The sequence below is a fragment of the Archocentrus centrarchus genome, chromosome 22, assembly GCF_007364275.1.
Source record: "Archocentrus centrarchus isolate MPI-CPG fArcCen1 chromosome 22, fArcCen1, whole genome shotgun sequence".
Lineage (NCBI taxonomy): Eukaryota > Metazoa > Chordata > Actinopteri > Cichliformes > Cichlidae > Archocentrus > Archocentrus centrarchus.
In genome coordinates, this window is record NC_044367.1 from 10,772,568 (window position 1) to 10,794,084 (window position 21,517).

At 40.3% G+C, this 21,517-nt stretch overlaps 3 protein-coding genes across 4 annotated transcripts in view; 2 read left to right on the forward strand and 1 right to left on the reverse strand.

Moving 5' to 3' along the window:
- Window positions 1-15,063, forward strand: part of eml5 (EMAP like 5) — a 48,498-nt gene extending 33,435 nt beyond the window's left edge. For both annotated transcript variants that reach the window (XM_030718895.1, XM_030718896.1), the window contains 20 exons: window positions 1,552-1,728; window positions 1,855-2,056; window positions 2,146-2,272; window positions 2,515-2,529; window positions 5,421-5,429; window positions 6,714-6,792; window positions 7,874-8,003; window positions 8,089-8,187; window positions 8,595-8,615; window positions 8,845-9,018; window positions 9,097-9,305; window positions 9,502-9,659; window positions 10,203-10,317; window positions 10,416-10,604; window positions 10,708-10,880; window positions 11,441-11,603; window positions 11,692-11,795; window positions 11,880-12,033; window positions 13,657-13,757; window positions 13,844-15,063. In XM_030718895.1, the coding sequence (XP_030574755.1) occupies window positions 1,552-1,728; window positions 1,855-2,056; window positions 2,146-2,272; window positions 2,515-2,529; window positions 5,421-5,429; window positions 6,714-6,792; window positions 7,874-8,003; window positions 8,089-8,187; window positions 8,595-8,615; window positions 8,845-9,018; window positions 9,097-9,305; window positions 9,502-9,659; window positions 10,203-10,317; window positions 10,416-10,604; window positions 10,708-10,880; window positions 11,441-11,603; window positions 11,692-11,795; window positions 11,880-12,033; window positions 13,657-13,757; window positions 13,844-13,880 (2,436 nt within the window). In that variant the 3' untranslated portion in view covers window positions 13,881-15,063. The remainder of the gene's footprint in view (window positions 1-1,551; window positions 1,729-1,854; window positions 2,057-2,145; window positions 2,273-2,514; window positions 2,530-5,420; window positions 5,430-6,713; window positions 6,793-7,873; window positions 8,004-8,088; window positions 8,188-8,594; window positions 8,616-8,844; window positions 9,019-9,096; window positions 9,306-9,501; window positions 9,660-10,202; window positions 10,318-10,415; window positions 10,605-10,707; window positions 10,881-11,440; window positions 11,604-11,691; window positions 11,796-11,879; window positions 12,034-13,656; window positions 13,758-13,843) is intronic.
- Window positions 15,064-15,845: 782 nt separating this feature from the next.
- Window positions 15,846-18,519, reverse strand: isca2 (iron-sulfur cluster assembly 2). The gene is made up of 4 exons (XM_030719212.1): window positions 18,384-18,519; window positions 18,008-18,182; window positions 16,683-16,798; window positions 15,846-16,560 (listed from the first exon to the last, which is right to left on the reverse strand). Exons 1-4 carry the CDS (start codon window positions 18,443-18,445, stop codon window positions 16,386-16,388), a joined length of 528 nt encoding a protein of 175 aa, XP_030575072.1. The 5' UTR covers window positions 18,446-18,519; the 3' UTR covers window positions 15,846-16,385.
- Window positions 18,520-18,731: 212 nt separating this feature from the next.
- LOC115772815 (NPC intracellular cholesterol transporter 2) lies at window positions 18,732-21,042 on the forward strand. Its single transcript, XM_030719213.1, has 5 exons — window positions 18,732-18,881; window positions 19,119-19,226; window positions 20,172-20,279; window positions 20,383-20,555; window positions 20,927-21,042. Exons 2-5 carry the CDS (start codon window positions 19,145-19,147, stop codon window positions 21,008-21,010), a joined length of 447 nt encoding a protein of 148 aa, XP_030575073.1. The 5' UTR covers window positions 18,732-18,881; window positions 19,119-19,144; the 3' UTR covers window positions 21,011-21,042.
- Window positions 21,043-21,517: the final 475 nt, after the last annotated feature.

Genomic DNA, 21,517 nt, shown 5'->3' on the forward strand with positions numbered 1-21,517 from the left:
GAGCAGCTATTGTTATGGCGCTGTTGGCACACATTCTCCCCTCGGGATCACAGGAGGCTTGGGGAAGGGCAGTGAAGCATTAACACGGCCCAGTTTTCACCAGTATCATTCTAATTTTGGCAGTGGAAGTGGGATAGTGTTTAGGGTCATTTTAAGACATTGTGACATTCGCACACCTTGTGAGGCACACAGAAACCAGGAGCATTGAGAAAATAAGGGTCAGAGATGAGAGATGTCACTAGGTCACGTCTCAGTGGAGCATCAGATGTCCTCTCTTCTCATTTGATCCATTTGTCTGTGTTATTCCATTACATTCATTGTGCTAGTCTGTAGTGCATTTGATTATAGGATCATAATTGCAAGGTTACAACCATTTGGGCTTTTGCCTGGTTTATGATTTTTTTTTTTTTTGTTGTTGTTTCTTTGTATTGATTAGATGGTTTGTGCTATGGAGTGCCTCAAGGCTCTGTTCTTGGTCCTATTTTATATTTATTCATTACAGTTAAGCCTTAAAATCATCATTTTAATATAGCATATCATCTTTATGTTAAATCCTCATGTTATGATCACATTAACCTATATGCTGAAGCTAGTAGAAGTTAGCATGTCTTAGCATATCTTAGCTTAACTAGTGCTGGTAGCTCCAATCTCATTGTACATCCTGTATAATGACAATAAAGGCATTCTATTCTATTAAGCCAGTTTAACTGTTTTACACTTTTTCAGTTTTTCCTTTAAGGCAAGCTAACCATCTTACAGTTGTAGCTTGATATTTAACAGACATTCAGTTTTATTTATGTAGTGCAAGTTCACTACAGCAATTGTCTTGAGGCGCTTTATACTGTTAGTTAAAACCCTAAAATATTCGAGAGAGAACTTCAGTGATCATGCAATACTCTATGAGAAAACACTTAGTGATGGTAGCCCCTAAATGCTCAGTTTCAGACACTTTTTTTCTGCCCTTGGCTCTTTATGATGTCAGTCAGAGCAGATATCCCTAACATGGTCATAATATTTCATTTGCAGAGGGTAACAAACCACTCGTTTGACATGGGTGAACTGAGGCACTGCAACAAGACTCAGGATAAAATGCATGCAAAGCTTCTCTAATAGAGTCCAGGAATAAAAATATTAAGCTGTAAATGACCATAATAGGTCCACTTTAAGCTGTACACTAAAAGTTTGTCATATTTGACTCTGGATTTTTATTTTTATATTAAGAAACGTGTGCAATAGCTTCTGCAAGTAGCACATTAATATTCTTAAAAAAGATATATTCATCTTTTAAATCTTTTTCCCTTGGCAGCTGGTGTATTATTGCACTTTTACTCCAGCCAGTGAACTAAAGCTCATCTTACAGATGGTTCAAAATGTTTAAGCTTCTAATAAAAACAGATTGCAGGGTTCTTTAGAGTTTAGAATTCAATATAAGATTTTATTTTTTTTCATGTGAGGCTTCTCGACATAAAACCCCCAGAGTGCATTTCTTAAATCTTGTTTTAATGTCCTTCCTGTTTGACATTTGTTGTCTTATTTCCTGGCTTTATTCAGGTGGAGAAGATCGATTGGAGCACATGGACGTGTGTCCTGGGAACATCTGTTGAAGGCATCTGGCCTGTGATCAGTGAGGTCACTGAGGTGACCGCTGCCTGCCTTAGCAATGACAGAAAGGTGCTAGCAACAGGAGATGATCTAGGATACATCAAGCTCTTCAGATACCCTGTAAAGGTTTGACACAGTGCATAATTCTCTGTAGTATCTTGTTTGAACATCACATGACTCAAAAGATAAGTTTAAGTTATGCAAATTTTATGTTAATTTCATGTTAATGTCATAAACATCCCTCTCTCCTAGGGGAAGTATGCAAAGTTCAAACGCTATGTGGCCCACAGCACACATGTTACAAATGTGCGATGGACCCACGACGACAGCCTCTTGGTAACTGTCGGTGGGAGTGACACGTGCCTCATGATTTGGGCTCATGAGCCCGAGGGCCACCGCGAATTCAGACAATGTGACAGCGAGGAGTCGGATATCGAGAGCGAGGATGATGGAGGCAAGCGATTCGGTTCTTCTAAGATTTTCATTTGTCAGACCTGATCCTCTTGCTGAATGAGAAACGCATATTTTCCTCTTTCCCACCAGGTTATGACAGTGATGTGACGAGGGAGAACGAGCTCAACTACACCATCAAGGCCTTATCCACCAACATGCGACCAATGACTGGCGTGAAACCCCATTTGCAGCTAAAAGAGCCCTCTGTGGACGAAAGGTATTTCTCACTGAAGCTGTGATGAAGCTTTGCTAAGAAGGATGTTCCTGAGTAGTAGCACAAAATACTAATGAGGTTTTTGTGTCAAACTGAAGCCAAACCTGACTTCTTCACACAGCATATCTTTTCTTTTCCTGTCCTGTCCCTTCCCTTTTGAAATAACTCTGCCTTTTCTGCTCTTCTTTCCTTTAATGGCTGTCCATCTGTCATTATCCTGCTCCATTATTTTATTCCACTTGAAGACAAGGGGTGGTCAGGTAAGTTCTTGTGATTCTATATGGAGATTTTGCAGCAATAAAGCAATCGGCATAAGTGTATAGGTAAAATGTATAACAGCAATAAAAAGGAAGTGCAGCTTTGACGGGGTATCATAAAAGGTATATGTAACAGTTATGCACAGGGTGTTAAATAAACGAGAGGGAGTTTATCATTCAAACAACTGCACGGAAGGTCACTTTTTGCATGTCAAGTCCCTGATGATGTACCTGTGAATATTTGCTTGATATCAGTTTTAACAGTTTACTTTCCAGTATTTTCTTCTTCCAAAAGCCGCTTTCACACATGCATCATAGCCCTTAGTTGGTGTAGACTTGACCCGATGGAGATGCATAATAACTTTATATATATAGCGCTTTTGGCAAACAAGCAAAAGCAGAACACTACATTCAAAGAGAAAGTCGGTCAGTAAGTTCAAAACAAGATCAAATAAAAAGTTAGGAGGGTTAAAAAAGGAAAAGGAGAAATTTTCATCAGTACCAACAGTTAAAAAAAAAAAAGCAGTTCTACAAAAAATATGCTTTAAGAAGTGATTTGAAGGAAGTCACTGATTCTGCAAGCCTTAGCTCTTAAGTCAGGCCATTCCATATCCAAGAAGCTGTGATAGCAAAGCATGATCACCTTAGAGTTACGCGTCAAATTTGGAACAGCCCCTCCTGTGAATCTCAGCATTTCTGCAATGCAGCTTGGGTCCAGACCCAGACATGCTGAAAATGTTATCTGTAAATATCTAAAATGGAAAGAAAACAGGATAGGGGTCATATGTGTAAAGAAGCCTGACTGCTGCTGATTCTGAACTAGTTGGATGCCTGAGAGTGATACTTATACATCAGAAAGAAGGTCACTTTAGTGAAACCTTAAGAAAATAAAATGCATGAATAACCTTTTCCAAGTCAGAATAAATATAAGAACACAAATGACACAGTCAGTAGGAAGAGACATTAAACAACCTTACCTACCAGCTCCCCAGTACAGAGTGAGTGTGATGTTTCAATGTGAAAATAGTGCAGATAACTGCAGGTGAATTCACAGCAAGCCATAGCCATCCTGTCTCCTCCACATTCTACTTAGCCAGCACCCTTGCCTAAACCAAACAGTGATTCCACTAGTGAGAACATAACCTGTATTGCCAAAAGTATTCACTCACTGACCCAAATCATTAAATTCAGGTGTTCCAATCACTTCCATGGCCACAGGTGTATAAACCAAGCACCTAGTCATGCAGACTGCTTCTACAAACATTTGTGAAAGAATGGGTCGCTCTCAGGAGATCAGTGAATTCCAGGGTAGGATGCTACCTGTGTAACAAGTCCAGTTGTGAAATTTCCACAGTCAGTTGTTGGTGGTATAATAACAAAGTGGAAGCAATTGGGAATGACAGCAACTCAGTCATGAAGTGGTAGGCCACATAAAAATCACAGAATGGTGTCAGTGAGGCACAGAGGTCACCAACTTTCTGCAGAGTCAGTCGCTACAGACCTCCAAACTTCAAGTGGCCTTCAGATTAGATCAAGAACAGTGAGCTTCATTGAATGGGTTTCCATGGCCAAGCAGCTGCATCTAAGCCTTACATCACCAAGCTCAATGCAAAGTGTTGGATGCAGTGATGTAAAGCATGCCACCACTGGACTCTAGAGCAGTGGAGACGTGTTCTCTGGAGTGATGAATCACGCTTCTCCGTCTGGCAATCCAATGAACGAGTCTGGTTTTGGCGGTTGCCAGGAGAACAGTACTTGTCTGACTGCATTGTGTCAAGTGTAAAGTTTGGTGGAGGGAGGATTATGCTGTAAGGGCTGCTTTTTGGGAGCTGGGCTTGGCCCCTTAGTTCCAGTGAAAGGAACTCTTAATGCTTCAGCATACCAAGACATTTTAGACAATTTCATGCTCCCATTTGGGGATGTTCCCTTCCTGTTCCAACATGACTGCGCACCAGTGCACAAAGCAGGTCCATAAAGACATGGATGAGCAAGTTTGGTGTGGAAGAACTTGACTGGCCTGCACAGAGTCCTGACCTCAACTCAACAGAACACCTTTAAGATGAATTAGAGCGGAGACTTTGATCAGGCCTTCTTGTCCAACATCAGTGACTGACCTCACAGATGCACTTCTCGAAGAATGGTCAAAAACTCCCATAAATACTCCTAAACCTTGTGGAAAGCCTTCCCAGAAGACTTGAACACTAACACTAAACATGTTAAAAGAGACAGGGGAACACAGAAGGCACTAACAGAGGCAGGACAGAGAAATATCAGGGAACAAAAGAGCATTAGAAAGAAGCCCAACAAAAGCCCACAACCTTGTCACCAACTTCTTATGATATTGATGTTCTCGGGATTGTCTGGAGTTCATGTGTGGAAGAAAACTAGTAGTAAAAAAAAACAAACAAGTAGTGCTAAAGCTGTTTTTAATAGCTAGAGACTCGGGGTGGGGGTGGTGGGGGTGGTGGGATGATTAAAGTGGATCAAATTTTAACTTCAAACCTCAAGCAAGAAGAAATATTAATATAATACATCTTAAGATATTATCCCTTTCAGTCTGTGTGAAGATCTGGTTTTTTATATACGTTATGACCCATCCACTATTATAAAACATCTAAACTGCGTCACCGACTGTTAGTGCTTCAGATTTATTCATTTCCAGATTTGTTTTTTGACGGTGATGCAACCAACCACGCAGCATCTTCTGGGCAGCGGTTGTCATAGAAATGGACTTTGGTTGTCATGGTTACACGATGGCGCTGACTCTTTTATTTTATATCCTCAGTGGCTGAGGTGTTGTGTTACGTGTGTCCGCCTGGCAGCAGCGAGCACTGTGGGAAACCTTTTTTCTAATTCTTGTTTTTTGTTTTTTTTTTGTCATTGCTGCCATGAAGAGGATCAAGGTAAGCTTCTCATTGTGCTTTTCTACTATTTATTTTCTCCCCCCTATTATTTTTCTGGTCTGCTTCAGGTATTTTTAGGATAAGTATGATCAGTCTTTTTTTTAAGTGTCTTCACGGTCCTCTTTTAGACACCTAACCTGACCTGTATTGACTGCACTTTGTTAATGAAAGCTTACAAGAATTGGCTCATAAAAATCTGCTATTTTGGGATTGCTGGAAGTCCTGTTCTGACTGTGCACTCAGCTGTTTTTTTACCCTGAACCTCAAACTTGCACAGAGTAAATATCAAGTTACATTTCAGGTGGACCTGAATTTAATGCAGAGCAAGGACTTCAAATGTGCAAACCAGACTGGGTCGCCAAAGAGTCCAGTTCAGCCTGCAGGCTTTGCAAAGTATGATGTCATTAATTACACTACAGGATCTTATTGATCCTGATCATGGGGAAGTATAGTGGAGGCAATCCTATCACCAATAAACTAACATCAGAAATATGGTCAATGCTATGATATCATATTTTCATGGTTTTTATGGTCAAGGTTACTACTGATGATGCAGTTATAATACTCCTGAACTCAAACGCTTTCATTTGGTGGTGAACGTGATTAATTTGTCCTGGATACAACTGTTGTGAGCCTCCTTAAAAGTTATAACTTTCTTTCTGTACTTCACACATTGAATTTTGATGGATCATGAGCCGGATGAGCCACTACGTCATCGATGTTCCAGTTTATCCTGCATTCCAACTCTAAAACTGTAGAGGAAACAACTTGCTTTTGAGCTTAACCACCAGTTAGCTACTAAAATAAACCGTCACAACTGTAGTGAAGTTGTTAGGTTGCTGACACAAAAAAAGGGAAACCGAGTTGCTGATAGTATAAATAATAAAGGAACTTTAATGTCAACTTACTGATATAAAAAAAAAAAGCATGAGGAAGACGCAGGACAAGAGGAAGATGACTCATTGATCTGACAGGTACTGAGAGAAGACAGACTGAATACACACTAGGGAGAACGTTAATAAGGCAGAAATAAATTCAATCAGACAATTATGAAGGCATGAAAGGAAATATGAGCAGGAAACTTACCCTGGAAATAAAATAGGAAGTAAATAAAAGAGATTAAGAATAACTCACACAGCCAAATGCAGGGAGACACGGAAAGCGGTGAACAGTAAACGGTGTAATATTCGTGTAACAACCATAGCGCAACGATCCTTATTATCATCAGTGTCAGCATGAAAAGCAGCTCCACGGCACCCCTCTTATCCCAGCTGTCTGTTTCAGGCCTCCTGTCAGCAGAGCGCTGCCACAGCCAGAGAAGCTGCAGACCAACAATGTCGGCAAAAAGAAGAGACCCATCGAGGTAAGGATATCATGGCGCAGGTTGCATTTGAGCACTTGCAGGGACACTTTAAGAGGGGTGTGATGGTCATCCCTTGGAAAATCTTGAGCGTCAGGCACTTCTTTTCTTGCATTGTGGTTCTTGAAGTCTGCTTGAAGGTAATGCAATAAGACACTGAGGTCTTCTGTACTTTCATGTGATAACTCTCATATAATGTAATCCCTGCTGTGTTACCACACATGCAGGTATGATTCACTTTTTGGTGTTTCTCGTGGTTTTAGATATGAGAGTAAAAGTGTAACGAGTTGACAGTTCTGCCCGATATTTTTCTTTTGTTTGGGAAAACATGCGTTGCATTGATCGTCCGCTCACATCAATGATAAGTACATTTATTTTTGATTCATCGACCCCTGAAGGGTTGATATGTGTTCCTGCAAGATTTCCGCTCATGCTCTGTGTTTCGGGATGTTTTTTAGGAATCTTAACTAGGACGCAGGCTGCAAACAAGGTCAGGGAACATTATGTTAAGATTAGCTATCAAACTAGCAGCAACAGTTTGTCACAGCTTACCTCGATTTCAGAGTTTCTGAGAAAAAATGTCCGATGTTATTGTTGTTATTGTCAGATGACCTCCTCCTCTTACCATCATGATTACAGGCCTGTGTGCACACAGGGCCAGAGGTGTGCCCCAACTCCTCTTTAATGTTTGATTGAAGAAGACAAATACATGTGTTCTAAATATTGGAGGGGTCATGTCCCCTGCATTTACTGAAATCTACACCTATGCCTCATATCCTCACCAAATACAAATACACAGATGATAAATTTATGGAAGTAGAAGGATGCTCGTCTGTCTCAGAGCAGCAGATGATTCAGAATGCTGCTTTCTAATGTGATTATTTGAGCCTAAGACACCGCATGCTCCTCCTCAGTCCAGACAGCCTCTCTGGGGATGAGGATGAGGATGATGATGATGCTCTAATTGAATAACAGCGATCTTCAGCCAGCAAGCTGGCCCTGAAGATCTTGGTTGTCATGGCGTTAACCTTTCTGACTTTCAGATCACCTTTTTTTTTTTTTTGTCCTCATGACTCTCCCACAGGACTTAGTGTTAGAGCTGGTGTTTGGTTACCGTGGCAACGACTGCCGCAACAATGTGCACTACCTGAACGAGGGGACGGACATAATCTACCACACGGCCTCCGTCGGCATCGTCCTTAACTTGACAACCTGTAAGTAGGCAGAGGAAAGTTGAGAAGATCCACTGAATTATCATACAGTATGTGCATTTAATTTAATGTATGTGTTTTCACACAGCCTGCCAAAGTTTCTATGTAGAACACAGTGACGACATTTTGTGCCTGACCATCAATCAACACCCCAAATTCCCCAACGTGGTGGCAACTGGCCAAGTAGGTATGTTTGTGAGAAGTCGACCTTCCTGTGTCAGCAGCTGCTTCTTTCTCTTCTCTCTGTCCTGTGTTGTGACGTACGCGAGAGGATGGCTGCACATCCTCCTCTTATGAGCTCATCTGCACAACAATCAACCAAAATCTGCAAAAATTACTATTTTTAAGACTATTCGCAAGCATTTAACATGTGCTGTATTTTTTCTTCAGATTTTTTCGCACTGCAAAAGACAATCCCGGAAAGTAAAAACGAGTGACTGCAAAATTTACTTCATTTAATTGCATTTCAGGAAATTTAGATTTACACGTCATTTTTGTTATATTTCAGTTGCTGCTGTTGCTCAACAACCTCAAAAAATTGAGAAATAACTGTTTGTTTTTTGTCATAAATCAGGTTTTCATTTTGTTTTACAGGTGATATTGGTGACATGTCAGGTAAGAGTTTAAATATTAAACTATTAAAGAAATTTGACTGCTGATTATGTCACTGTCATCTAGATGCCATATAAACCTTTAAAAATGTGTTGATTAAGAATATTGAATTTGTAAAGAGCAGTGTCTAAAATAAAGACTTTCAAGAATAAGAAATGTTATCTAAAACTATATTTTTCTGTTGGAAAGAAGAATTAATAATAATTTTCATCAAATGTCTGTTTTCCCGTAGCCACATCTCCATCTATCCATGTGTGGGATGCCATGACCAAGCAGACGCTGTCGGTGCTGCGCTGTTTCCACGCCGGTGGGGTTTGTTCTGTTAGTTTCAGTGCCACAGGAAAGCTCCTGCTGTCCGTGGGCCTGGACCCTGAACACACTGTCACCATCTGGAAGTGGCAGGAAGGTAAGAAAATTACTTCCCTGTAAATTCTTTTTTTTTCCTGGGATTTTCACTGACAGACCAGTTATGCTTTCTTTTCAGGTGCCAAAGTGGCCAGCCGGATAGGTCACACCCAGAGGATCTTTGTGGCTGAGTTTCGGCCCGACTCAGACACGCACTTTGTGTCTGTGGGCATCAAACATGTGCGTTTCTGGACGTTAGCTGGCCGAGCTTTGCTCAGCAAGAAAGGCGTGCTCAGTACCCTGGAGGACGCCCGGATGCAGACCATGCTTTCTGTAGCATTTGGAGCTGTAAGTGAACCCTGTGAAGCCTATTTTGCCTCAAATTTTAACACACTGTTTGCTCTTACCTCATAAAATGAGTCTACTAATATTTAAAGCTCAACACGTGTCACACTGTATGCTTCAATGTGCCGTGAACTGTTTTTGTGTTGCTTGCTCTGCTCTCTTAGGCCACTAGATTAGTGCAGATTTGTTTTCTTTTCAGAATAACTTGACATTTACAGGTACCATAAGTGGGGATGTGTGTGTATGGAAGGAACACATTCTAGTAAGAATAGTGGCCAAAGCTCATACGGGCCCCGTGTTCACTATGTACACCACACTGAGGGATGGCCTCATCGTCACCGGAGGCAAAGAAAGACCGTAAGTCCTTCTGTGTTACATTAATATGTTATATTTGTAAGATGTCAGGGTTAGATGGTGGATGACTTTGTTTCATCATTGAAAATGATATTTTGAGTAAACTATGATGCTGAGTGTGTACACCTATTTAAAACTATTTGATATCTCAAAGAAGGAAAGAGCGCCGGTGCCTCGCATGCTGTGTAATGCTCTTACTTTTATTGTTTTCAATTTATTATAGTCATGCATAAAAAGTGTGCCCAGGCAAAATACAAGAAAAATATAGCCAGAAATGATCCATCCATTCTCTTCCGCTTATCCTGTTCAGGGGGGGGTGGGGGGGCTGGAGCCTATCCCAGCTATCACAGGGTGAGAGACAGGGTACACCCTGTACAGGTTGCCAGCCTGTTGCAGGGCCAGAAATGATGCTAGACAAAAATATTTAACCTGTTTTTCCATCCATGTGTTATGTGTAATACCAAAGATGCACAATATTAATGGGATTAAATACTTTTAGGTATTTAAGATATGAATGAAGATGATTTCCATTGTTGCTGCCCACAGGTCAAAGGAGGGTGGTGCCCTGAAGCTCTGGGACCAGGAGCTGAAACGATGCAGAGCCTTTCGGTTAGAAACCGGACAGATCATAGACTGTGTTCGCTCTGTATGCAGGGGAAAGGTAGGTAACAAATAACACTGTGCTTGATAGGAATTTTCCGATTTCTCACAGGATGTTATCTATTTTTTTAAAACATATTTTGCTTGGTGACGTGCCAGGGTAAAATCCTTGTGGGGACTAGGAATGCAGAGATCATTGAAGTAGGAGAGAAGAACGCAGCGTGCAACATCTTGGTGAATGGACACATGGACGGACCTATATGGGGCTTGGGCACGCATCCTTCTAGAGATGTGTTTCTGTCGGCCGCAGAGGATGGCACTGTTCGTCTGTGGGACATCCCAGAAAAGGTCAGGTTTTAGGTTCGTCAGGGCAGCTTCAGATTTCCATCAGTTTATCAAGAAGTTAATGGAAATTCTGTGCTGATCTTTTCGTCGCCTTGTGGGGAAACAGAAGATGCTGAATAAGGTGAACCTGGGCCACCCGGCGCACACCATCAGCTACAGTCCTGAGGGAGACATGGTGGCCATTGGCATGAAGAATGGAGAATTCATCATCCTGCTGGTGACCTCACTCAAAATCTGGGGCAAGAAAAGGGACCGGCGTTCACCTATTCAAGATATCAGGTAATGATAGTACACGAGGTTTGGTCAGGTTTATAACTGGAATTTGCCTTTTATAAAAATTATTTTTATGCATCTGTACATCTTTTTTGTTTATAAAAGCATCTGCTGCAAAAACAGAAGCAGCTTTTTGTCAGAAGCTCCAGCCAAAACATTTATGTAGATCTCAAGGATTAGGGGAGAATTTGGCACGAACAAACTAGATATGAATTAACAGTAAGAAATGTAACTGGGACACGTTGTGATTTACACTGTCCAAAGTCAGTTCAGGTTCAGTTTTTCCATTTAAAATTGTTTTGTGAGGTGGGGAAAAAGAAGTTTAGTCTGTACAGAAGTAAAATCAAAAGATATAGAACAGCAGAAACACACTCGTGATTAAGATGAGGATTATTTCTTATGCAAATTTAATATTTTTCCTGTGTTGTTACTGTAAAATGTTGAATAAACTGCTCGGTGGTATTCCCAGTCAGAAGTATTAACCATCCAAACTGAAAAATGACCTAACTCTACTTTACACACTGTTAAGCAAATCTGAGTAGACCTTTAATGCATCTCCTTCACAGGTTCAGTCCTAATTCTCGTTACTTGGCCGTGGGCTCCAACGAGTGCGCCGTCGACTTCTACGACCTGACGCTCGGCCCGCAGCTGAACCGCATCAACAGCTGCAGGGACATCCCCAGCTTTGTAATGCAGATGGACTTTTCCGCTGACAGCAACTACATCCAGGTATAAAGGGGTTCATCAACTTATTGCAGCAGAGAGTGAGACACTGACTGGCTCATGCTGTGCTCTAACCTGCCATGCCTTTAAACAGATATCCACGGGTGCTTATAAACGACTGGTGTACGAGGTGCCATCTGGGAAGCAGGTCACAGAACAGTCTCATATTGACAGGATCACCTGGGCCACCTGGACAAGGTGAGGGTCACACTAATAGGAGTAACAGAAGGTGTCTTTACATGGTTTGGAGACTAAGGAAAATGTCACTCTGTGTGCACACAGTGTCCTTGGGGACGAGGTCGTAGGAATCTGGTCCCGTAACACTGACAAAGCAGCCGTCACCTGTGCCTGTGTGTCCCACTCGGGCCTTAACGTCGTCACAGGGGATGATTTTGGGATGGTAAAGCTATTTGACTTTCCCTGTCCGGAGAAATTTGTAAGTATGATTGCATAATTTTACAGTTGGGTTTATGTTCATGTCTCCAGTGTTAGATCTATTAGGGCGGCACTTTTTTCTATTATTGGCATTTCTCTGGCAGTTTGGTTTTCTGTACCGATGTTGATGCTCATTTTAATGCCAGTATGCAGCTTTAATGCCCCCTAGTGGTAGTATCAAACAAAAAAATACCAACACATGGACAGCTTAAATCTGACCTGGGATCAATGAGATAAATAAGCTGACAACAGTGCATTAGTTCTACTAATTCTCACCAAAATGATCACATTTTTCAACAATAAAAGGTTTTTATTAAATGACACAAATCAAATCAAACCCATGTAAAACTGATTCTATTTGACAATGTATCAATCTACACTAATACAATACAACTGGCCACTTTGTTAGGTACACCTTGCTAGTAGCCTTCTGAGCTGCCTTAATTCTTCATGGCACAGATTCAACAAGGTGCAGGAAACATTTCTCAGAGATTTTGGTCCATGTTGACATGAGAGCATCACACAGTTGCTGCAGATTCATCAGCTGCACATCCATGATGAGAATCTTCTGTTCCACCACATCCCAAAGGTGCTCTGTTGGATTGAGATATGGTGACTGTGGAGGCCCTTTGAGTATGGAGAACTCATTGTCATATTCAAAAAACCAGTTTGAGATGATTTGAGCTTTGTGATATGGTGCATTCTCCTGCTGGAAGCAGCCATCAAAAGATGGGTACACTGTGTTCATAAAAAGCTGGACACCGTCAGCCACAATACTCAGGTAGGCTCCCACATTTAAATGATGCTCTTTTGAGCTCTGAGGGGCTCAAAGTATACCAAGAAAATATCCCCCACAGCATTACAGCAGACTGAACTGATGATGCAAGGCAGGATGGATCCATGCTTTCATGTTGTTTACAACAAATTCTGACCCCACCATCTGAATGTCGCAGCAGAAATCGAGATTCGTGAGACCAGGCAATGCTTCGCCAATCTTCTTTTGTCCAATTTAGGACAAATTTTTGACACATTGGAGTAGATCAGCAGCTTCTGAAATACTTGTGCCACTGACAACCTTGCCACATTCAAAGTCACTTGAATCACCTTTCTTTCCCATTCTGATGCTCAGTTTGAACCTCAGCAGATCATCTTGACCATGTCTACATGCCTAAATGCATTAAGTGGCTGCCATGAATTTGCTGAAGACATATTTGTCTTAACTTGCAGCTGAACAGGTGTACCTAATAAAGTGGCCAGTGAGTGTAGAATTTCTTTTTGCATTTGTGGGATGATTAAACTGACTTTACAGCATCTTTTAGCTTGGACTGCCACATTGCCTGCAATTTTTGTCAGATCTTTTCCTGCTAATGCATCACTACAATAATTTTTTTTTTTTTTTTTTACAGTTTTGGTCACTTTAATTAACTTACAATTTAATAGACAATTAAATTGTAAACTAATAGACAATTTTCTTTATCAAGAGACCAGAAATAATGGGAACATACTTAGATTTTTGTCAAAATAACACACTCATTGCTTTGCTATAAGCACACCAAATATGCCTACATGCATAATCCTTATGTAGTAGAAAGGGGTGAAAAATGCTGACTGTGTTTTCTTTTAGGCCAAACACAAACGCTTTCTGGGTCATTCTGCTCATTTGACAAACGTACGCTTCACAAATGGAGATCGCTTTGTTGTGAGCGCCGGTGGAGATGACAGAAGGTATGACTAAAAATCTGAATGACCCCGTAGTTTACTAATCACAATTCAGTGTTAAGTGATGCACGCCTTTCTTTTGTCCCTTCTAGCCTCTTTGTGTGGAGGTGTGTCCATACCCCGCATTGAGGATCACGCTCGGACCATCCTGCATCAGAAAGTCGGGGCTCGCCGTAGCGTGGCTCCCCAGAAGAGGGAAAAAAAAAAAAAAATACATTTAAACAACAAAGAGGAGGAGGAGGAGGGACCTGGCAGCTTGTAAATGAGTAAAAGTGGTGATTCGACTTACTGCCTCAAAACTAGGTGCATGCATATTATGTGCAAGGCTCATCTTCATCACAGTCCTGATTGTGAAAACAGGCGGAGGGCATACAGCCCTGCTCTCTTAACATTACATCATCATTGAGGGGAAAAAAAAAAACAAAAACACCTAATATGTGCATATCATTTTCAGTGATGCATTATTTTTTTTAAAACAAGCTTATCTGTGTACGTGTCCCAAAATAGCAGTTTTGCCACGTGGCAGGCCTATGAAATATGAAATTGTGTTACTGACAATGCCATTTTTTTAAAACATGTAGCAAACTGAATTAGCCTTAATCTGAGTGTTTATAATGGTTTGGATTCTTTTTGTATTCTTTTATTTATTTATTTTTTTGGGCTCATGTGGTCATTCGTTTGTTCAAATCCTGTGGCCTTCCTCCTGAATGTAACATCCACTGTTATGTTCTGGATGTCAGCATGCCAAAGCATACTATGCACTGTACACCTGACCTGCTCACTGTGTCGCCCTGGTGGTTCAGTTACGATGTGTTAAACGTGGTTGTGCTGTTGACTGGTTGACCTCAAACGCCCCTCCCTCAGCAGTGTTCCCCCCTCATGTCATATTAACGTACGTGTATGAGGATGTATTTGTGATCTATTAAAGGGTGTGCATGGCTTATGGGAAAACAATCTGTCTGAACCAAGTTCCTCAGAAAACAAAAAAGAACAGCTGTAAATTGAAATCTCGATGCACTGTTGCAATTCTGTTGGTCACTTTTCAGTGTGCTGCTATGATTATATTATTGTTGCATTTTCATGAATATGAGCGGTGTGATGTTTTTCAACAGTAAGCTGATGTTTTGTGAAATAAGATATTGCTTAAATGGAATGTTTATCAGAGAATATAAAAAGTGCAAAAACATTTCCTTCTTGTATTAAGACTAACTACTAAAAACAAAAAAGGCTGCATATTTTGATTTACATTTCACCACTGTAAATATCATTTGTAGATATTCTTTTTGTATATTTTTGTGAGATGTTTCTTAAATTCCACTTTATTAAAAAAAATTAATAAAATGCAACCATGATCTTTGAAATTTTGACCCGTCCATGTTCATTCAGAGTGATGATGCTTGAGAATATGAAACAGTCAGGGCTCAAACATCGCCTGGATGCTCTGCTGTCATTATAATCTAATGCAATTCTTTTTATAAAAACAATATTTGCCTGATCTGCACTGCACTGGATTGGGAGAACTCACCACAAGTTTCCCAAGATATATCCCAACTTTTGCCACATTATGACATAAAGTTTAGTTTGAAATCTGTTGCACTGTAGGTTGGTTCTGAAAAGGTACCAAAGCAGAACTAACTCCACACCTGCACAAAGGCAAAGCATAAGCAGCAGAACAGGAAACTAGTACCTTGCTCTAACTTATGTCTTGGTGCTTCTTGAGAACCAGCTTACACATGGCAAGGTTTGAGAATTAATGCCTCTTTTCCAGTTTGCACTATGAAATTGTAACCTTTTTGTTCTCAAACCTGTCCACATCAAACATGGTTCTCATAAGGAACCAAGGAAGAACTGACTGCACTGGCACTGTAGCAGTGGAAAAGAGGTATATTAAAAGGAAAGCCTACCTTAATGAACTGAGCTCATTCCTTGGGTTTTTGTTAAAATGTTTACTGATTTTGATGCAAGTTTCCTGATCAATGATATTTTTTATCTTACAGGAGACAATAAAGAAAACTTTATCTTAAGAGGCCTTGGTTCTTCTTGAGAACCTGATTGTACCAGTTAAACAACTGAACACAAACCTCTTAGATGCACTTAATTTATTACAGATGAAATATAGCTTTGAACTTTAAATTCATATTCATCGGCTATTTACATATTTTACATATAAAGGAAAATCTACTAAATATTCAAATACTTCATGTCAACCTTTAAAGTACTGCTAAATATTGACTGTCATTGAGCATCATCACCTCCACATCTTGTATACATTTTTAAATAGAACACTGATTAATCAATACATTTGTTGTTCATTCAGTCCAAGTAATTTTCACACCAACAAAGGAAAAAAAGACAGCAAATTATTATCTACCAGTTTCAGTGTCACTAGATGTTAGAAGTGAAATGAATAACGAGATAGTCCAATGTGATAAAATAATTTGAGTTAACAGTTTATTAGGTACAACTGTAGTGTCTGGCTCTATCTGTCAAATTTTATGCTGAAGTACTTATAATGCATTATAATGAGAAATATCTCTTCATATTTTATAGTTTTGTACACACATACCCAATAAACTGTTAAATCAGAGTGCTGAATATTACTGATGCAGGTGTTGGGGAATGAGATAAGCAGGATCATAGTTTGACAGAAAAGGAGCTCCCACAGGAGCAGCCGTGATCAGCTTGTGGGTTCTTGAGCACTTGGAAGGTGGAGCGAATAAGCTCCTGACTGAAGTCCACCGTGGCTCCTTTCACAAATTCCAGGCTTTCCTGGTCCACGATAACGCCCACTCCTCCTTCCTCAAACACTCTGAAAGCACAGCAGGGTGGATACAGGCAGTGATAACAGCTGATCGGATAAATAGAGCAAAAGGAAACAATGACAAGGAACTAGATTAAGCAATGAGGAAACACAGATTTGGGGCAATTTACCTGTCATCCTCGTTTTTGTTTCTGTCAACAGAAAACTTGTACTGGAACCCGGAGCAGCCTCCTCCCTCCACATGTATTCTCAGGTACTCACCCTTCTCCATGATCTCCCCTAATCTCTGCATTAAATAAACATATGAGATATACCACATGTGGTGCATGTATTAATTTATCAACACAAAGACTGAATTATAAGCGATTCTGACTGGCTGGGGTCTTTCTGTGTGTTTTGACAACTCCAAGGAAAATAGCACTTTCCTACTATGCGCTTTGGACATGGAATATTTAGCAGAAAGGTCTAAATTTTAAAAACACATCTATTATTTAATTTAGAGACATCATAAGGAATGTGATGGAGGAGACATGGTTGTTTCTTGAGAGCCCACGACTGCTTTTTGCACTGGGTATTTGTGTATTTTGAATTTTATGTTATGTTACATTCATTGTCATTTTGAACACACTGTGCCTCTAAAACAAAAAAACAAAACAAAACAAATGGAGGGCAATGTGTAAAAAGGATTGCAATTAAAATAACTAAATATGAATGCAATACTTTTGTTAAACTCCTTGAAGTAAAACTTAAATTCTGCATTTCAGTAACATCTCAATTGTTTAAAATTCTGTCACTGTCCAAGAGTCTACAGCTCCATCTGTAGATGCTCTCTATTGGCAAAGCAAACAATGTCTACCTGCTTCTCTACACAGACAATAACAGGTGGAGGTGAGAAAGAGAGAGAGAATTTTAAAAAAGAAAAAGATGCAGGTAAATGCTGAAGTGCCAGTCAGAGAGCAGATCATTCAAAAGGATTCTGAAAACATGCACACAATTAACTTTTTTGTGACCTTGTTATATTTTCTGACACTTGTGCTTGACACTGTTTAAATTTTCAGATCAATCTGTATCTCGTTCTCTGAGGGCTGATTGTTTTACATGATATTTCAGTGTCTAGCTGTATATGAGAAATGTAAATATCCCATCTTCTGTACTGCTACAGATACAGGCGCTCTCTTCACCTCCCTACCCTCTTACTTAAGTGTATTTCATTTTCCAAAAAGAGACAAACCAGGAAGTGTTAGTTTTCTACATTAAACATCTAATATCATTAAATTGAATTGTTTTAAACTCTAGAAAAATGTGTGACATTGGGATACCTAAATAACAGGGTTAAATTGGCCATCCTAAGTGGCCAAACTAAACTCCTAGTCTGAATGATAGTTTACTCTCCCTCTGAGTTACAGTTACAGCTATTGAGCTTTTTGCGTTAAATAGCACTATACAGAGCACAATGCCCAGGCGTGTGTGTGTGTGTGTCTGTCTGTGTGCTGACCTTCACGCATGACTCAGTGAGGTGTACTTTATCTTCAGATGAACCTGACACCCCTGGTTTCTCCTGCGTGGAGGGGCTGCTGGAGTACTGGAGCCCTACATAAAGCGGCTGGGAGCTCTGAGGAAAACGGTGTAACTGTTCACTCACCCTGAGGATGTTAGGAAAAGTAGATGCCCTGCAAAACAACAGATCACATGACAAGACCCGTAACGTTCCTAGCTTGTTAGCGTAACGTTACTTAATGGTAGCATTGAAGGCTAGCCTACTGGCTAGCTGCCAGTAGCTATGTTTACCACCAGAACTGTTGTTTACTGGTTATCATTTTGATCAAATAGACACGTAATGTGGTCTACGACATGTAATAAATTAATTTTACCTAGCAAGGCTCAATAATCCTGACTTTGACGCAGATATCATTGCTCCTCTCACGAATGACATCTTCCATAACAGATGTTGCTAAACTTTAGCCCACCCAATCAAAAACGCCGCATCGTTATTGGCTGAAAGGCTTTATCAAGCCACGCCCATACTAGCTATTTGATTTGTTTCATTACGTGTCAATCATGACGTATTCGCCTTACAATTATTACCACATGGTATACCTTGCAGGTATCGCTCTCCTCAGGTGCGTACCGTCCCCAATCGTTTACTCAGAAGGAGAGCTTAAAGACAATTGGTGTGGTTCACGCCTGATGTTTTGATCCTCCAATTACAACGCAGAAGGCGGGGCATTAAAAACAAAAGTGGGTTTCCTGACAGGCTGTATTCCGGGCTGATGACACCCAGACCTTTTAAATAGGCGCCGCCTCAATCGCGTGACAGAAAAGAGGAAGAAAGGTGGTGTTCACGGCTGTTAAAAGGCAGCGCTTTAAAGGTACGTTTTTGGCTCCTTAGGGTTTATACCTTGGTGTTCTGCAGTAATTACAGGGCTTATGTTTGGTGTTTTATCATATTTCCGTTAAATTTAAGTTGATTTCTTCGCCATTGTTAAACTTTGTACACTGGGGACGTCTGCGACGCAAGCAAACGAGAAGTCATATGACTCAAACACTCGCTGCTGACTGCTTGGATCAGACTTGCTTTCCTGATGCGTAAACTGTTTTTATTTTAGGATCTCACACACAGAAAAAAGCAAAAATGGACGCCCGGACCGGTTTCATTGTGTTGTTGTGCTTTATTGGATTCAGCTGCGCAGAGACTGTAAAATACGTAGACTGCGGTAAGTTTCTCCAAGGCAGTGTTATGCTGATGATTCACTCCTGTTTGAATGAGTATATTTCAGTTGTGTGTCCGGTGAAAACTAGTGTGGTCTTCTATCTGTTGTAGTCTTAAATATTTTATTTATTTGATACCATATGACATGCTTTGCAGGCGTACCTCTCCTCCACTGTGTGCTATCTGTCAACCGTTTTCTCAGTTTTGACTGTTGCTGTTGGGTCTGCTGGTTTCACTTCAGCTTGTGTGTTGTGTAATATGTGTGGTATTTGTCAGGAATCAGAAATACAGTAGTAGTACTAGTGCAAACACATGACTCATAGCCTCATAGACGTCTTATTCTCTAACATATGTACCACTACACAATCATGAAAGCAGCTGCACATTATCCTGTCAAGATGAGACTAAAAATAACCTGCAGAATTATGCTTTTTTTTTTGTTTGTTTTTTTTTAAATGGACTTATATCTTTCACAAATTTTTGTCCAGCTGGCCTGCCAGCAAACTATTAAAAACTAAGGAAACTGTCATTCTCTTTATGAATCTACATATACATCCTTATCCTCCCATAATTTGTGTGTGTGTGTGTGTGTGTGTGTGTGTGTGTGTGTGTGTGTGTGTGTGTGTGTGTGTGTGTGTGTACACATTACATGCCCACATATGCTTAACTTTAATATTGTGGCAGATTCTTGTGAGACTTTGTGGATATAAGAAATCACTTTTAAGCATGACCTGGACTGAAATATTGGTGGTTTTGCAATCTTAGTTTGTTCTTAGTTAATATAAACTTGGACTCTATTTGTTTTGCAAAAGCATGAAGCTGCTGGTTCAGTTGCAGTCTGCAGTGTGTTCACTTCAAAGAGACAATGAAGCGTAATAGAAGATGTTTAAGATACAAGTGTAAGCATGCAAAATTGTGAAATTACTTATTTTTCTACATGCATCTTCAGGCTCTGTTTCTGGTAAAGTGGCGACAGTGGAAATTAACCCTTGTCCCACTCAGCCCTGCCAGCTACACAGAGGGGGCTCTTACAGTGTCAATGTGACGTTCGGCTCTGGTGAGTGAGGCACATCTTTTAGAGATGTTTCTCCCAGCATCTAGAATGTAAATGCGTTTGTTTTAAGAATAAAGCTTTAATCTCACCATGTTTGCTCTTCCAGATGTGCCGAGCCAGACGAGCACAGCGGTGGTTCACGGCGTTATCGCTGGCGTTCCCATCCCCTACAACATTCCTGTTGTAGATGGCTGTAAATCTGGAATACAATGTCCCATCCAGACGGGGAAGGCATATCACTATGTGGCTACATTACCTGTAAAGGATTCGTATCCTACAGTAAGTAGTGCACGTGACCCTGGCAGCAGCAGTTTCTGCAGTTTGGTCCTGTTTACTGATCCTTCTGTTTCTTTGCTGACTCCTGTTTAGTTGTAACATGACATGTGCATTTAAGGCATTAAGAGAGAATGTTTTTATTTCATAGTGCTTTACATCCTGGCCAACAGCGTTACATGAGTGTGCAAGCATGACTATAGTTTCTCTAATATCCCATCAGGATGATTTTGTCAACTTGTACGACTGGTTTTTAAGTTTTCAGTCTGTGGTAGTAATCTCGCCTCAGGCCTTTGTAGTATTGTTGCCTCATTAATGTTTTTTGAACAGTGCTAGAACATGCACCTTGTTCACTGACTCCTCTTTACTTTCCCCAGATTAAGCTGGTTGTGGAGTGGGAACTAAGAGACGACAACAGCAAAGATCTCTTCTGCATCAAGTTCCCAGTTGAGATTGTGTAATGTGCCAAATGAACAAATGCTTCTCTGAAAGGGATTTAGTTTTAACAAAAATATTCCACTGACTACAGCAGGTCTTGGCTTATATTCATCAAACTGATTTGTAATTGTTCACTAGTTTGCAAGACTTTGCTGCACATGTTAAATTCTGTTAAAATAAAATGAGGCAAATTCTTTTTCTTTGTGTGCCATGATAACAGTCTGAGTTGTGGATATGCAGTTGTCTGAATTACCATGAACTAGAGTCCACTGCTGTGCAATTATCTTGTCTTACTGGCTGCTGTGTAGTCAGAAGGGACTTAATGTACTTAGTCTTTTACCACCAATTTTGTAATTTCTTACTGACATAAGCTGCAAGATTTAAGGAATTGTTTAAAAAAAAATTATAATAAAGAAATCTAATGTGTACCCAAATGGTGTGTTTTTGTAACTTTGAAATGTGTCAGTAAAATTAAGTGCGTTGTCTGAAACCTGAGGCTTTCACTGTGACTGGAGTTCAGCATATCCGGG